The sequence below is a fragment of the Leptonotus elevatus genome, chromosome 2 (assembly GCF_054856555.1).
Source record: "Leptonotus elevatus isolate MCC_2025b chromosome 2, RoL_Lele_1.0, whole genome shotgun sequence".
Lineage (NCBI taxonomy): Eukaryota > Metazoa > Chordata > Actinopteri > Syngnathiformes > Syngnathidae > Leptonotus > Leptonotus elevatus.
Window position 1 is genome coordinate 16,901,559 of NC_141240.1, and position 16,047 is coordinate 16,917,605.

At 37.0% G+C, this 16,047-nt stretch overlaps 1 protein-coding gene across 1 annotated transcript in view; it reads left to right on the top strand.

The window, feature by feature from the left end:
• The first annotated feature begins 2,795 nt into the window (after positions 1-2,795).
• The window catches only part of LOC147178624 (copine-9), a 74,908-nt gene continuing 61,656 nt past the window's right edge, over positions 2,796-16,047 (top strand). Inside the window, exons 1-2 of the mRNA XM_086068563.1 lie at positions 2,796-3,038; positions 5,591-5,631. Of these exons, the coding sequence (XP_085924689.1) occupies positions 2,962-3,038; positions 5,591-5,631 (118 nt within the window). The 5' untranslated portion in view covers positions 2,796-2,961. The remainder of the gene's footprint in view (positions 3,039-5,590; positions 5,632-16,047) is intronic.

Sequence of the window (16,047 nt, forward strand, 5' to 3'; positions counted from 1 at the left end):
TTTTTTTTAAGTACATAACTCCCCATGTGTTCGTTAACTGTCATAGATGTCATAGTTTTGATGCATTCAGCGAGAATAGTAATAGTCATGAAAATAAAGCAAATGTATTGAATGAGCAGGTGTGTCCAAACTTTTGGCCTGTACTGTGTACAATTAATTTACTCTATAACAAGTGAATTGTTGATGATGATGATGATGATGATGATGATGTTTGCTTTTGACTATGTTTTGGTGTGATTGAGGATAAAAACTGCACTGCTTGGCCACAACCAGCATAGGTGCTGTTGATTCAATCCTAAATAATTTGTCGTCTAAACAAACATGACATTGGCTATGGGATTTGTGAGCTACACCCATGCAGACCTCCTATAGCACAAATTATCTGGGTAGCATTATTACAAAGTTCAGAATATCAGAATATTCCTCACAAGGGTCATGGGGGTGCTGGAGCCTATCCCAGCTGGCTTCGGGCAATCAACGGGGTACACCCTGAACTGGTTCTACCCAATAGCATTTTGTGAAATGCTTCTGTCTTCATTATTTATGAAGCATGGGAACATTCATTTTCCATTATAGTTCGTGCTGGGACGAGGATGTTATGTAAGTGTTTTTTTTTTTGCATTTTTGTCTGACTAAAAAAACATTTGTCGGTACCCAACTATAAACAAAGATTCTCATCATGAATCAGCAAGCATTATGGTGCAGTTAACTGTGAATTGTTTATTGAAATTTATTTGAGAGGCACCAACAATTAAACCCAAATTACTTTTTTTGCTTTTCTGCCAGAGATGAGCCCATTTGATTCTGGGCCGATAAAAAATTGATATGTCTTAATGCTGGATTTGTTTGAGGTACAGTGTGTGCTTCTTAAGTGCACCTCTTTCTGTGTGATTACACAAAAGCTACAAGCTAGAGTGGTGGAACATGGGCCATGGAAGAGCTCATTAAATTCGGAAGCAGATATGTTTAACATTTAAAAATATCGCAGTAATGTTGTTGGAGCTTCTGCTCTCTGCAGACGATACTTCAACTTTTTGTAATACAACTGTATGCTGGTATTTTCAATACCTAAAAACTATATTCGTTTGCATGTTGTATAAGAAAGTGATTGCATCCCTTGATGATTACTATCTTTAATTTTTCATTTGGCAAAACAGCTGTTAAATTAGCAGAGGAGCATAATACAGTTTATACAACACAATAACAGTAATAAGGACAACAGTAATTGTCCCTGATATGTGGCTCAATAGAACAACAAACATTTTGTTATCATAACATTCGTACCCCCATCAAGAGGTTGCCAGACTGTCATTCATTACAAAGCAGTTACATTGGTACCCTTTCTGGATCCCCAAAAATGAGGAACACTGAATGCAACTAACTGGTTGGTATGGGCTGAAAGGTCTATGCCTGGCAAACTGGATGAATGATCACAGATCAGTTATTTTGGAAAATGGGGCTTATGGGTGGCAAAAAATTGCACAGAGCTCATCAATTATTTATGGTTGGCCCAAAAAGTAGTGTTGCAACCCCAATGGTCGTTAGTTACTCAACATAACTGTTCCTTTTGTAACTGTACTTAGGTGTTTATTTTTCAGCTAAGTTCATCCATCCATGCATTTCCCAAACAGCTTATAATTAGTTTCTAATAAATAAAAAAATCCAAACATATATCTGTACTTTCTACTCAAATAGGCTCATTACATTTTCAACCTCTGCAGATGACAACAACATAATATAAAAAGATGTACAGGTAAATAACGAGCTGTAAATTAAGTCAACTGTGAATTAAATTATGGGGATTTATATGGCAATGTAAAAAAAATTGTTTTTTAAAGTCAGCAGTAACATGGAGAAATATGATCCAGGGAGCATTAATAGCAATGACAGAAACAGAAACAGATTCAGAAAAGCAAGATATTCCCTATCCATAACCTTACTTAAGAAATGTGTTTGATTCTGTCAACTACAAATGATTAATGGTGATTGTGTTGTGTCTTGTGCCAGCCTTAATACCACCAGTTTCTTAAGGTTTTTTTTTTTTTTTATCAGACTATACACAAGCAGGTAAATACAGTATATTGTTTCAGTTGTTATCAATAGCTAGTTTAAGTATTATTTGTTTTTCTGTTAGAAATACAAACAAGTTGTCTTGAAAGCATAAAAGGGTGAGCCAATGCTAGCTCGCTCTTGGTTTATAAAAAAACAACAATTGACATGACATACTGTATGCAATGCAATTGTTTTCTTCTTTTCAGTATAAACCAGGGATGAGCAACTTAAACAACAATGGAGAGGCCCTAATTTTTTGTTAATGCTACGACAAAAATGCTATAAAAAAAAAGACCAATGACCAATTTTTGGGTAATTAAACAAATGTACAGAAGAGAATCTTAACATATTTGAATGCCCAAATATAAAAGACCCACGGTCAATTACACTATAAAAGCTTTGAAGCTAACACACAGTCTTGGGATTGTGTTCTTGAGCGGTGTCTGTCATCTAGTGGTGAACACTGTTCTTACAGCTAAAAACTACTCCGCTGCAGTAAACATTTTATTTTATCATAAATCAACTCCATGCTGACGCATCTCAATTACTACACAAAAGGGAGCACCGGGAATAAAGAAATAACTGTAAAGTTTAGTCGGTCATGTCCCCAACCTGCTCTCTCTCTCTCTCTCTCTCTCTCTCTCTCTCTCTCTCTCTCTCTCTCTCTCTCTCTCTCTCTCTCTCTCTCTCTCTCTCTCTCTCTCTCTCTCTCTCTCTCTCTCTCTCTCTCTCTCTCACTCACTCGCGTGCGCGCACCTTTCACGGTCCCTCCACAGGCTCTCAGGAAAACACGAAGAAGGTTCTCCACAATGGACTTACGGCGTTAGTCATCGGCAAGTTGAGATGGTCAGATTTTTCTCTTTCTACTCGGATGGTGTTTAGCGTCGCTTCTCCTCCAGTGTGCGCATCATGGCAACCATCGGGGAATTCGACCCACTCAACACGAGAGTCCCCGCAACTAAAATAGAAGTTACCGTCTCGTGCCGGTAAGGTCAAACTCTTCCGCATCCACGTGCCCATGTTGTTAGCGTTAACAGTGAACATATGTAAAACATAATTTGTCATTATCTACTAAAGTTTATTTCTGACTGACTATCTATCTATCTATCTATCTATCTATCTATCTATCTATCTATCTATCTATCTATCTATCTATCTATCTATCTATCTATCTATCTATCTATCTATCTATCTATCTATCTATCTATCTATCTATCTATCTATTTATAAATGCAATTCATCAGTCTCCTATGGTACTCATTGAAATCTAGTGTTACAATAACAACATTAGGACTGACAAGCCTTTAGCAGACCCCTGTGTGTATTCTGTAATTATTTTTATTTCCCCCACCCCCCATCCCCACCAAATCAGTGACCTTTTGATTCCCCTGCTCTCAGGGAAATGGTTGATCTGAGCAGCAGGTGCCTGCATATGAGCTATTAAAGACATTCTATAAAGTCTATACTGCTCCAGCCATGACTTTGAAGATAAGCATTGATATTCACAGTCCTTCCTGATGTTATGATTCTTCCTGTTTTTTTTTTTTTTTGCATTAAGATGCATTTCGGCACAGAAAGGGAGCCCCGCTGCCAATAAATATCTTATCGTGGCCGTTATAAAAAAACAAAAAACAAAAACACAATGGAATTTCTCTTAGCGTCCTGTTTGGTGCCATTCTGATTAAACGGTGGGTCACCTTATAGGCCGACTAAACCGAGCTGTAAAACCTCATCAGCCTTGTTGCACCCATCAGCCTAGCCTGTGCTAAATGTCTCTACAGTCCACTCCTGAATAATGAATGGCTGGTGCTCCTGTGTAGTCCCTCCTGTGATCAGCCCCGCTTGAGATAGTGACACATCTCAGTGGACATAGGCTTTGAATTTTGGTTCAGTCCCATGAAACAAAAACATTTCTTAAATGTAGCCTAAAAATGAACAGAATTCGGATGTTCATTTATACCAGTAAACTAATTTACCTCAGATTTTGCTAATATTTAAAAATAAATAAATAAATAAATAAATAAATAAATAACATTCTCAAAGAAATAATAAAATGGAAAAAACTTGTTCCAGGGTAAAACTTGCCCATCCATCCAATTTCTACAGTGCTTGTCTTCATTAGGGTCACAGGTGAGCTGGTGCCATCCCAGACAATTTGAGACCTTGAGCTGTTTGCTAGTCAAATGCTGTAAAACTGCTTTCTGCTATAATACTCGTCTAAACTTTACGCCTACTGGAACCACGTCTACCTATTGGCATAAATAGTCTAACGCGATTTTGATGAATTTGATTGGGCCACAGGAAGACAGATTCCGTTTCTGGTTACATTTAATTCATAATGACGTGCATCGAAACCCCTGAAGCATTGTCAAAATTAATTAATCAAACTAATTATTAATATTAACATCTTTATTATATATATTTTTTAAAACCTCTGGCCGTGGCACAGCTATGCGGGCGGCTGGGGCGTCAACACACGGACATGAATCATTGCTGTGGCAGGCGGTCTCCAAGTGTACACTTTACAGTGCAGATCCGCGATTGCCCTGGCCAACTTTATATTACCCACCCGTGGAGTTCTGATTGCAGCACCATATAAACATACTTTGCACACTTTGACCTCCTGCATGGACTCGAGCAAATCAGCTCCATCTTCTGACATGTCAAGGACTTTGCCTCTCACAAACCGATTTTAAAGGAAATGAGAGATTTTAAAGGAAATGTGCCATTGTTCCCACCCACAACGGCACAAAATGCATATTTTCATTTTCAACTGCCTGAAGCTGCGTGTGTCTGTAAAAATACCAGAACCAAGTCTAGTTGCACCAGATTGCACTGGGCACAAAAATAGAGCCCTCAGTCTAACTTCAGTGACAAAGATCTAACTTGAGTTTGTTCAAGTCACATTTAGAAATTAGGAATGAATTATCGGAATATTAACACCATAAGGGCATCCGACTTTCTAAATTCCCATGTAATATGTTTACTGCGGTTCATATTATAGATACTATCAGAAACCAGAATGAGGAAGTCAGTCCAAGATTAAACTGTGATAAAAAGTGGAAAAAAAACTACCCCATTATCGGAGTGCCATTCTGCCTCAAAGCTAAGGACATGGTTACATTTTAAAGATGTTTACATGCAAACGAAATAATTGATTCATATTTTGAAAGACATTCAAAGACCGTACTACTGGAGAAATAATCAATCAATTAACTGATTGTTTATTTTTCCAATAGTACACCAATGAGACTTTGTCAAATGGCAATTTCAGAGTCCCAAAACGTATAGCAAGCTGACAGGGTGCTGCTCCTAAGACACTGTAGCATGCAACCAACATGAATCAGACATTCTACAAAATAAATCGGGTTCTTGTTTTGAAAAAATATATAATTTGTCTGATGTCTAAGATAGGTGTCTTGATAGAAAAAGTACAACTTGTATTATACAGAATACGATGTGTTCTTTAAGCAATTGCAAGGCATGAAAAATAATGTAATGGAAGAGATTTGTTTTCACTGCATTTCCCCCCCCACAGGAATCTTCTGGATGTGGATACATTCTCCAAGTCTGATCCTGGTATGTATGATTTATTTCACACCTGACAAAAATAAGACTGGAGCATTGCATCACATCCATGCCAAAAAAAGGCAATATATTAGTTTTATTCTTAAACTAGTAAACAAGCCAAAAAGGTTAGTGCTAATGGTGGTTCATCACACAGCCGATGCAGGGGACGATAAAACCTTACAGCAGAATTATAGAGTCAATGTTGAAGGAAGGTCAAGATACCGGCAGTGTGGAACCAAACGAAAGCGACAGGTTAAAAAAAATCCCCCCCCCGAAAAAACAAAGAGCATATAAGTGTCATTGTTGGATAATATTGTGAAGAGTAAAACACCTTGGTGTGAAAGTGCATGTTCCTTTGGGTACCCTGATCAAAAATTCCATAAAAACATGTGGCCCTTCTTTCGTTAATTAAGACTCAAGGGAGCATGAGCAATTTTTGGTATTTCGGCTGCAGTATTGATGTTATGCAGTAAGCCCCTCATAATATGTCACCAATGTTTTAATTCACCTTTAGCCTTTTGTCATTTCTTTCTCAGAAACGTTACAGCGATATGAGATGTGTTGCAGAGACTGCACTCAGCATGCAAAAATGATTACTAAATGTTCTTGTCAAAGTGACAAGCTGACATAATGTAGTACCCCTAAGATCCCATTAGTGTGTGGACATGTATACACAAGAGCATCGAAAGCCCAAGAATTGGAAGATACCTGAAATGATTGCCTCTGCATCACTGCGACATGACTCAATCATGCCATTCATTGTGAGAAAGTAGCACACATGAAGCCCAAAATAGAGCATAATATATATATATATATATATATATATATATATATATATATATAAAACTTTCAGACTAGATGTGCATCAATTTGGCATTGCAATTTCTTGTCTTCTCTGAAATTACTTTAATATCAAGTTCACTAAATGAACCTTAGGTTATTGCAATTATCCATTGTGCACATTTATGAAAGTATACATATTCAGTGCAGGCAAGTCTTGGTAAGACCTGTGAATAGTTATTTTGTGTGACATCATTAGTCCAGGAAACAATTTCCAAAAGAGCAATGCTGAGCAGATACATTGAAAATGTGATTAAGTAGTTTTCAAGTCATGATGTTTAGCAAAGTTGGTACAAGCACATAACTGAACACGTTAGCACTGATGCTAAGTACAAAAGTAACATTAGAAGGTCTCAGCTGGTCCACAAATATTATAGATGACTAAAATAGGTTACCCATGGTTGCCATGACAATGATGCAATTTATTGACCATTCTCCTTATAACAAGAATATGTGCCATCCAAAGTTGCATAATTCATAGTTGGTGCATTAGGAGATATTATTGCACAGTTGTCTTAATAAAAGGATCCAATCACTCATATTCAGCTCTTAGAACTGAATAAATGTACTGGGAATGACACCAACTGTATCCAGTGATATCACGCATGTTCTCTGGTTTGTTTATCGTTTACCCAGACGCCGCAAATATTTTGTGAGTATCTGGAGAATTGTAATTTTGAAAGTGCAGAGTGTTCACACTAGCCAAAATAAGAGATATTTCTCAGGGTCAGCAATCTAGTCTTCAAGTCATTGTGAAGTCCTGAAGCTATTGTTGTGTTCTTGCTTCCATTTTTACAATCTCACCCGCACCCACTTCATGTTGGCCTGATTTAATCGGACAGTTAAATAATGATAAGGTCAGCTTTTAGAAGGAACTGACAAACATGCTTTTTATCTTTTACATTGTAGGACGAATGAGAGTTGTCAATTTAAACAAATCCTGGTGCATGTCTACCTTTTGTTAAAGCTCCTACTAGACACATTATAAGGCAAAAATAAGCACAAAATGGTCTTATTTTAAATGAGATGGGAGACAGTATGAAGGATCAGAGTGACTATTAAAGTTTTGTTTCATCGACTCTGTGTCCAATATAAGTAAACAAAAATGGTCTGTGAACATAATCAAAGTGACAAGGCCATTGAGAGAGCCCAGAATAGTGTTTTATTTCGAACCCAAAGTGGGCTCATTTGTTCTCTCAAAAAAGTACCAAAGGGCCTTTCAAAGAAAATTACATGGGCGCGCATCATTGCTGCATCTGGTAGTTTTAACTGCAGTGTTACCAAATTTGGATTATAATATAATACATTAAAGATTTGCCTTTTTTTTTACGGTTAAAACGTGCGTAGAACTATGTTCAACAGCAATGTCAGCGTGACTGTCAGGACAGAGCATTTAGTTCTAAATAAAGTGTACAAATTGCATCTGACTCTTTACTCTCTGCTTACAATGCTCAAGTAATAACCCCAATCAGCCACTTGGTGATGGAAGACTGAGTGGGCTCTTTAACCAGTTAATAACAATAAAAAGGTCAATAATCTACCAGACTACTACTTTTAGATCATATCAGTTGAATTGGTCAGTCTGGCCAAACAAACTACAACAAAGGGGAAAACAAAGTAATGCTAAATAATAATAAAAAACTGCTAGATTGAAAACAAACTAGGGATTATCATTTTACAAAATGATAGAAAAGTAACTCCCTAGTTTAAAAATATCGATACCTTTTTAAAATAATCGCCTTCGTAATTTTTTCCCAGATTTTTCATGAAACATCAAAAATGATTGATTACTTACGAGGTGGTTGGAAATTGTAATATCTTAGAAACATCTTTCCTTGCAGGAGCGTGTCCACCTTACAGCATGTTACGAAGTTTGTAAATCTGTTATTCATTTTGCGTCGTGCCATGAATGCCAAAATGTAACTTAGCATGCTAAAAAATAAAATCGGACCCGTTATTTGTGCTTAGGAGAATATTGGAAGATTTGATTTTAATTTGTGAGTTTGCCTGGGAGACGTGGTCAGTATGAAAGGCTGTCCAGGTGTCCTTAATTTGACCTGACCTTTTTGTGCGGGTGGCGGTGGAGAGGTGCAATGTTGTTGGTTAAGCAAGTCTGAACCAAACAAGTGGGCAGCTCTAGATGCTGGTCAGGAATTCTATTGCCCCTTACCAAATCTTAAATAACACCTCATGCTAAAAACCTTCCTTTCATTTTCTTTTCTTGTAAAAAATTCACACATGAAATACTCAAATGACACATTTGAGAAATGTGAATCCTATTTCATTTTTCAACTTAAAGACTAGATGACTGCTCATTTCACCTACAGCATAACCGTCCCTTTCCCTTTTTAAAAAGGGAGTATTTTTCAGCGAGTGATTCACTGCAATCAAAGTTGGCTTGTATGAAAAATTGCTCCTAAATCACAAAATGTTCACCGCTTTCATGGAAATGCAATAACAGCGGGGCCCCAACATGGGTGGTCCTATTGAATAATCATTGCTGCAGTCTGTGTCAGATTTGAACCGACGATGATAGAATGATCAGATAAGCTGTGTCAAAACGTGTTTCTTTGAAAAAGGTGAAACACACCACAGTTCATGTGGTACATCACAACAATAAGATCACCTTAGAAGTGAGACATGCTTTTTTCTCTCTCTTTATAATCGTGCCAACAGATCCTTATTGGATGATAGCTTCCACATAATTCCATTCCTCTTTTATTACCATGGTCAACCACTCTATTTACCTTCATAAGCACACTCTGCATCGGTCACATCTGGTGGTTATTTGGCAGGAATTATGCATAAGACTAAAATGCCATGACACGAATATGAGCGCAATTTAGGTGACAGGATAGACGTAATTAACAGAGTGGGCACCATACAGGAGAGAGGAGATTGACGGGATGTAAATGGTTTAATTAAATCACACAGCCGTAATCAGGGATACAAGTAATCCCTGTGGACCGCTGATTGTGTAAAATGCTAAATATAGGGTTACATTTTTCTGCTCATTCATATCATTCAGAGCTAATCAGCGTCAATTAGTAACTGGGTCAGTGAGATACTAAATCTGAAACTACTGCCTCATCATCTGACTCATAACCCCTGACAACGTTGAAATCCATGGTGACAAAAATATATTTCTTACTTTAAATTTTTTCCCTGACATACTTTTAATTTGCACAACCAGGTGGAATTATATGAGTGTTTTAGGGAATTATTATTAATTATCAGGGAATGCTTTAAGGAATTATTTTAGAAACAAGCAAGGTGACAAAAAAAAATCAATCGTGCCTGATTTTCATAATTTCCTCATTTAACCTAGCATTGTGTTTTGCAAGATCCAAATACACTGTATGCCCTTAATATACGATACGATACGATACGATATACTTTTATTTTCCCCGTGGGGAACTTTTTCCTGGACTCCGTCCAGCTGCAGTTACAGTAAAGAAGAAACAACAGAATAGAAATAAATACAATTAAAGTTAAATAAGAAGTGCAGCAATAAGAAATCTTCACAGAAGTATACATGTGTAGAGAAGTACATACATGAGGACTGCACACACCCATATACACACACACACACTCCTAAATATATATATATATATATATATACACATGAGTATGTATGTCTGCACCACAGCTGCTTTTTAAAGATATACAGTAATAGGAAAAAATCAAGGTGTAGGAGGATAGACTAAATAATTAGAGTTGGCTACAAAATTTGAATTGTACATAATTCAGTTCGTCACCATAGTTGTTTGTGAGTTGCATTTCTGCTCAGCTCTGCTCTTTGAGATTGGTTAAAAAAAAATTTGTAATAACCTTTCCAAGAAGATCTTATTTCATTTTTCTTTTTCTTTTTTTTCCCATCAATTTTCATCCATCAAGAAGTAGCACATCCAGTATTTTCCTGATTTTAATAACAACTTCTACTGTACTCTTTTCTTGCTTGCCATTTTAAAGTGAATTTCCTTGTTAATTAGCGATACCTTGAAAAGCTAAAATATTCTTTTCTCTTGGCACCTTGTAATTCTGTCAAGCATTTCAAGTACTTTGGTAAGGTTAATCCAATTCCAAGAACTCACTGATCCAGACCTCAACTCAATTAGCAGATCTCCGGCCTCTAGATCAGTGTAAGATGCAGAATCAAATGCAACACCAAAAGTCTGAGGAGTGTTTTCTAAACTTAACGTGCAATTCTCAAGATTTTTGCGACATTCAAGTGAATGATGTGCCACCTACTTAACAGGGGGAAGCGATAATAACACACTCGACCGTACCTCTGTACAGTAGCTCAGGAGGGTGGCTGACTCATACGCACACACGGGCAAAGGGGACAGAACATCAGAGCCAGGATTCAAAGGCTTCCGCACTTTGATGGCTCTCCATATGAGATGATACTTTATGATACCTATAATCCAGCCACAGAAAGTCGCTCTTATTTCGATGCAGGATTGAATCACTATTTTGTCTCTCCCAAGGCAGTCAGATGCTAGCATTGTGAGGCAGATGGAATCGCGAGAATGCGCGCTACAATTTCACAAAGCCATCTTGCCAAGCCTCAAGCCACATACTATTGTGGTGGGCACAAAATAGTGAGTGCCAGATGGTTTACTTGTCATGAAAGTGACAGCAAATAGGGTGACCAAACGTCCCATTTTGCCCATACATGCCTACTTTTTTTTTTTTTACATCCTGTCCGGGCATCCCTAGGGATTTAGTAGGCTAGCATTTTGCATAGCTCACTTCCCAAGCATTCAAATAACGTCCTAAACTGGATCAGCACAGAGCTTTAACTCACTGATAGCGCTCTGCAGAGGTGTGAACTCAAGTTATGTGACTTGTGACTCGAGTCGGACTCGAGTCATGAATTTGACCATTTTAGACTCGACTTGACAGTGGGTATAATCTGTCCTATAGGACTCCTTAACCCCCGGGGATTAATCAATCCTAGGACGTTTTAACCCTCGGGTTAAAGTGTCGGGAGGGTTAATCTGTCCTGTTACACCAGGCCAAGTGTCCTCTTTTTCGCAAATCAAAATATGGTCACCATAAGTGAAGAGCAGTAGTTTTATCAGAATTGGAAAACATGACTCATAACTCATAACATAACTCTTTTCCCAGCTGCCTTTAGCATGAGGCACTTGCTGCTCATCAAGCTAGCAATGTGGTAGACTCCTTTATTTGATTATTGAAGTCACTGTGGTACATTCAGGTGAATGTTGAACTTGTCACCTAGCCAAAATACCACCTATCCGTCCATTTTAGGTAAGGCTAGGTAAATACTTTGATATTGAAGGAGTCTAGAAATGAGCACATGGACCATTGAAAATGTAGTGATTGCCATCTACTCACTTTGTAGTCTATACTGGATTGAAATCAAGAGATGAGATACTGTCTCCCAAAGTCTCTCTTGAAAAGAACTTTGAGACCCATTTAAGACAGCACGACTTAAGTCATAGTGCAGCCCAAATGAGTGACACAATTTATTCATGGTTGAGTGGCAATTCATTGAGCTAAACTGTGCTATAATACAGCAGAAGATATTTAGCACTTCGTTTTTGAATAAGTGAATCCTTGAATCTGAATGCGTTGGCAAATGGACAGTTTTTTTTAAAAGCCATTTTGAGCAATGATGTTTTGCAGAACAAAATGTCAAGATGGCAAAGAAAGTCTGCGAAGTACCTCTCTCCTTATCTAATTTATTGATGACTTCGAGTTTGTCCTTGGAGATGTTACAGCGCGTTGCCTGGTCATCGTGTAAATTAAATTAGAGTTTGTGCTTCTCCGCCACCAAATTACTTGATGCCTGCATGTGTTTGCCCACACATGGAGGAGTAACTGTGTGATCAATGTTCGTTTCTCCATCTGCAGGCAAGATCAAGGAAACTTGCCAGTGAAGAGTGATGTTTTTTTTTTCTTGGATGACTTTAGACAGTAAGACATATATCAATAAATGGAAGCACGGGATGTTGGAGGAAGCACGGGATGAAGCAATCACCTCTTCAATTTCAGGGCTGGTACGGTTTATAAATTTACCCTTCAAGTTGTCCAACATACCCAAGACTTTTTTCCCCTCGCTATTTCTGCTCTTCTGTCCTTTCAAACTACCATCTATCTGTAGTCTCATCCAAATGGTCATTATTGTTAGTTTCTCTTTGAAATGTATATCACAAGCAAATTCAATTGCTTTGTTGTCTCCCTTTGGCAGAACCTGGCCCAGAGATTTTTCTGTGTGCAGAACAAAGGTCGTCGCTGTAGTTGGCTTATATTCAAGTTTTGTCAGTTCCTAACAGTACATGCTTCAAATGTAATAATGGACTAAAAATGTTATCTTTCATCGATTTTGTAGAAGTTAGAAGATAGGTTCATTCAGAAGCGCGTCATTTAAAACCTTACTGGGTAGTAATGGTTTCATTCAACGACTTTTATGGTACTCTACTAGCAAATGACGATTCTATTCTATTGTATTCTATTTTCTATTCACCTACACTATATGATATTGCCATTACTGTATGTGGCATAAATTGTCATTGTCTCTGACCATCTATTTTTTTTTAAGCATTGTTTGCTAGTGTGCTCGGTGTTCATTGTTTGATATAACTACATTTGATAATTTTGTTTATTTTGAGCTAATATGTGGGATAAAGCGTGAGAATCATAGATAGAGGAGGCAATTTCATACACTATCTTAAGGTAATTTATTCTAGTTCCAAGTCTCTTTTTTACTCAGGGGGTTTGAAGCCAGGTCGGCATTGCAAATGAGAATGTTTTCTCACCTCATCTTACCTAGTTACATAAAGGTTAAAATATGAAATGAAAATACAATAAATCAGAGTTTCAATAACTCAGTTGTAGACATTTTCTTATTTTGGTGGCGATCTGTGCAATATTTTTTTGAAAGGGTACTTGGCTCTTGGAGATAATATCTAAGGCTTTTCACATTATGCATTATTAAAATTCTTACTATACGTTCAAATCAATTATGCAGACGTGCTGCACATGTAAGGGTTAAGCCACTGGGACTGGCTCACGGCTACTTGGTTCTTTGCTGTCTTTGTAAAGAAGAAAGTACAATAGTTAGCCAAACAATTGAAAGAATGTTTGGATTAGTCAAATAACCGATAATGTATAATTTGTTAATAGTCATTTTGTTAGTGTTCAACAACAAATTCAGTTGCAGTTTAACGTTTGCGTTGATATTACAGTAGTCTTACGGTATTAAATGAGCAGCTTTAGGATTTTTTAACAGTAGACTACAGTTGGCCTGCAGCTGTTGAATGTAATTAAGTGTGTGTGTGGGGGGGGGGGGGGGAGAGGGGGGGCTATGATTACATGTAAAATTGGAGGAAAAAGTGGTTAGTTACTGTGTTCATTAGATTTATAAAAACAATAGCTATCTCATGCACAAAAAAAAAAAGTCATCTGTTCATTTATTTATCTTCATTCAAATGCCTCAAGAGACAGCTGATTTAATATGTTTTAGTCTCCGCTGTATATCCATAATCAATAATACATCTGAATAACATGAATAAGAAGAGCCATAGCGAGTAGTATTGGTATTCAAATAAACCACAAATGCATTTCAGGTCCTTTTTTGCAAGGGCATATGAAGCCATCTTCTATTTATGAAGGCTTGTTAAAATGTATGCTGTCAGTCAGTGTTTTAAAGAAGATGCCCTCATTTTTTCTTGCTGGTAGTAAGACACCAGTGTTGACCCGTCTAACACGGTCATATTTAGTCCCATCTTGTTGAGGTTTTTACATATTCCAGGCATGCATGACCTCGACTACTTTGTCGCTGCCCTTGAGGAGTCACACAAGGTTTCGTGTGTTTCCCCAAGCCTGTGAAGTCTTCTCCGTTTGAACCGCAGTACCTCGATGAAGCGATTGAGTTAAAACGAAAAGCAAATGTCTGTTATTTTCTTCAGAGATAATGCTATATGAGATAGTCTTTTGAAACCAGATGAGGCTGGTTTGAGGCTACTCTCAACTAAACTGTGCTCAACATACACGAGTACACTCTTTTTAGTAAGCCTTTTATCCATTAATCAGTGAGATCAATGTTTAAACTTTTGATGATGATTAGAATTCACCTGTGAATGCTTGCATCTAAAAATGAACGCTGATGCATCTTCTTAGATGTTTACCCAATTTTTTAAAACATGATTGAGCAATTGTTTGTTCAACAAATTAAACGTTTGTGTGGACACATTGCCAGAACTAATTTGAGAGCAATGGTCCATGTTAGCGGGAGTATTTAAATGTATAGTATGCCATATAAATGAATCTCAAGGTTGTGTAAAAAAAAAAAAATAATAATAATAATAATAAATAATAAAAATAAATAATAAAAATAAAAATAAAAATAAAAATAAAAATAAATAAAAACATAAATAAATACATAAATAAATAAAAAACATAAATAAATACATAAATAAATACATAAATAAATAAAAAACATAAATAAATACATAAATAAATACATAAATAAATACATAAATAAATAAGAATTTGCTGGAGTGCACTGTATTCATTTATGTTAAGCACTTTGTGCTCTGTTCCTTGATCGAGCACTTCATATCAGTTCTTGAATCCCTTTGGGTCAAAGTCTGCAAAATATTAATGTTGATTATCACAGTTTTGCAGGTAACGCACAGTTACAATGTCCATTGATGACTACAGTTCAATGGTGGTATTGTGTCACTGTAGTGGATGAACAAACGTTTCCTTCAGTTATACCACAAAAAAGTAAAGAGGGTTGTTGTTAGTGAATACCTGGACTCACTGTCCTTAAAAAACAAAGACCAAGTCTGAAATAGATTCGAAACTCAATTTCAGCATTCATATGACATTAATAATAAAATAGCCTTCTAACCAATTGAAGAACATATCCAGATTGAAGGGTTTCGAGTTCCAAGGAGACCAGGAGAACTTCATCCATGCTTTTATTTTCTCCACAACTTCTGACTGGAATCTCCCAAAAGAGCATAAAACAGCTGCAGCTCATTCAGAACGCTATAGCTTAGTTTCTGACTACAACAAAGCAAGTCTTTTTAAAGTCACTGGCTCCCAGTCAGCTATGGAACAGACTTGAAAGTTCTACTAGGTTTAGGTGCTGGATACATGAAATAAAGGGGAAGTCAACCCCCAAATTTTCTTTTCTATATAATATGTTTTATGCGCTCTAAACAAAACATTCTGATGAAAATTGCATTTGTGGAATATAAATGAAGCAGTTCATTTTCATCCATCTCACTGCTGTCGCCTGAAAATGACATCACAGTTGATCAGGGATCAGGTAATGATCAATCACAGCTCACCTGTTCTAAATTTGGTCACATGATGTTTGTAAATTGAACTGCAATTTGTCGTTACTTGAGCCTTGAGCAACAACGTCATTTTCAGTCGACAGCAAGTGGCAAAATGGCCGTCCCCTGAGATGGATAAAAAACAGGTCGATTTAATTCATGTTCATGTTCCACAAATACCGTGATTATACTCGTTGGGCTGCGTACAAGTATAGAACATTCTACAGTAAAGATATATTTTTGGGTTGAAGAAATGCGAATGGAA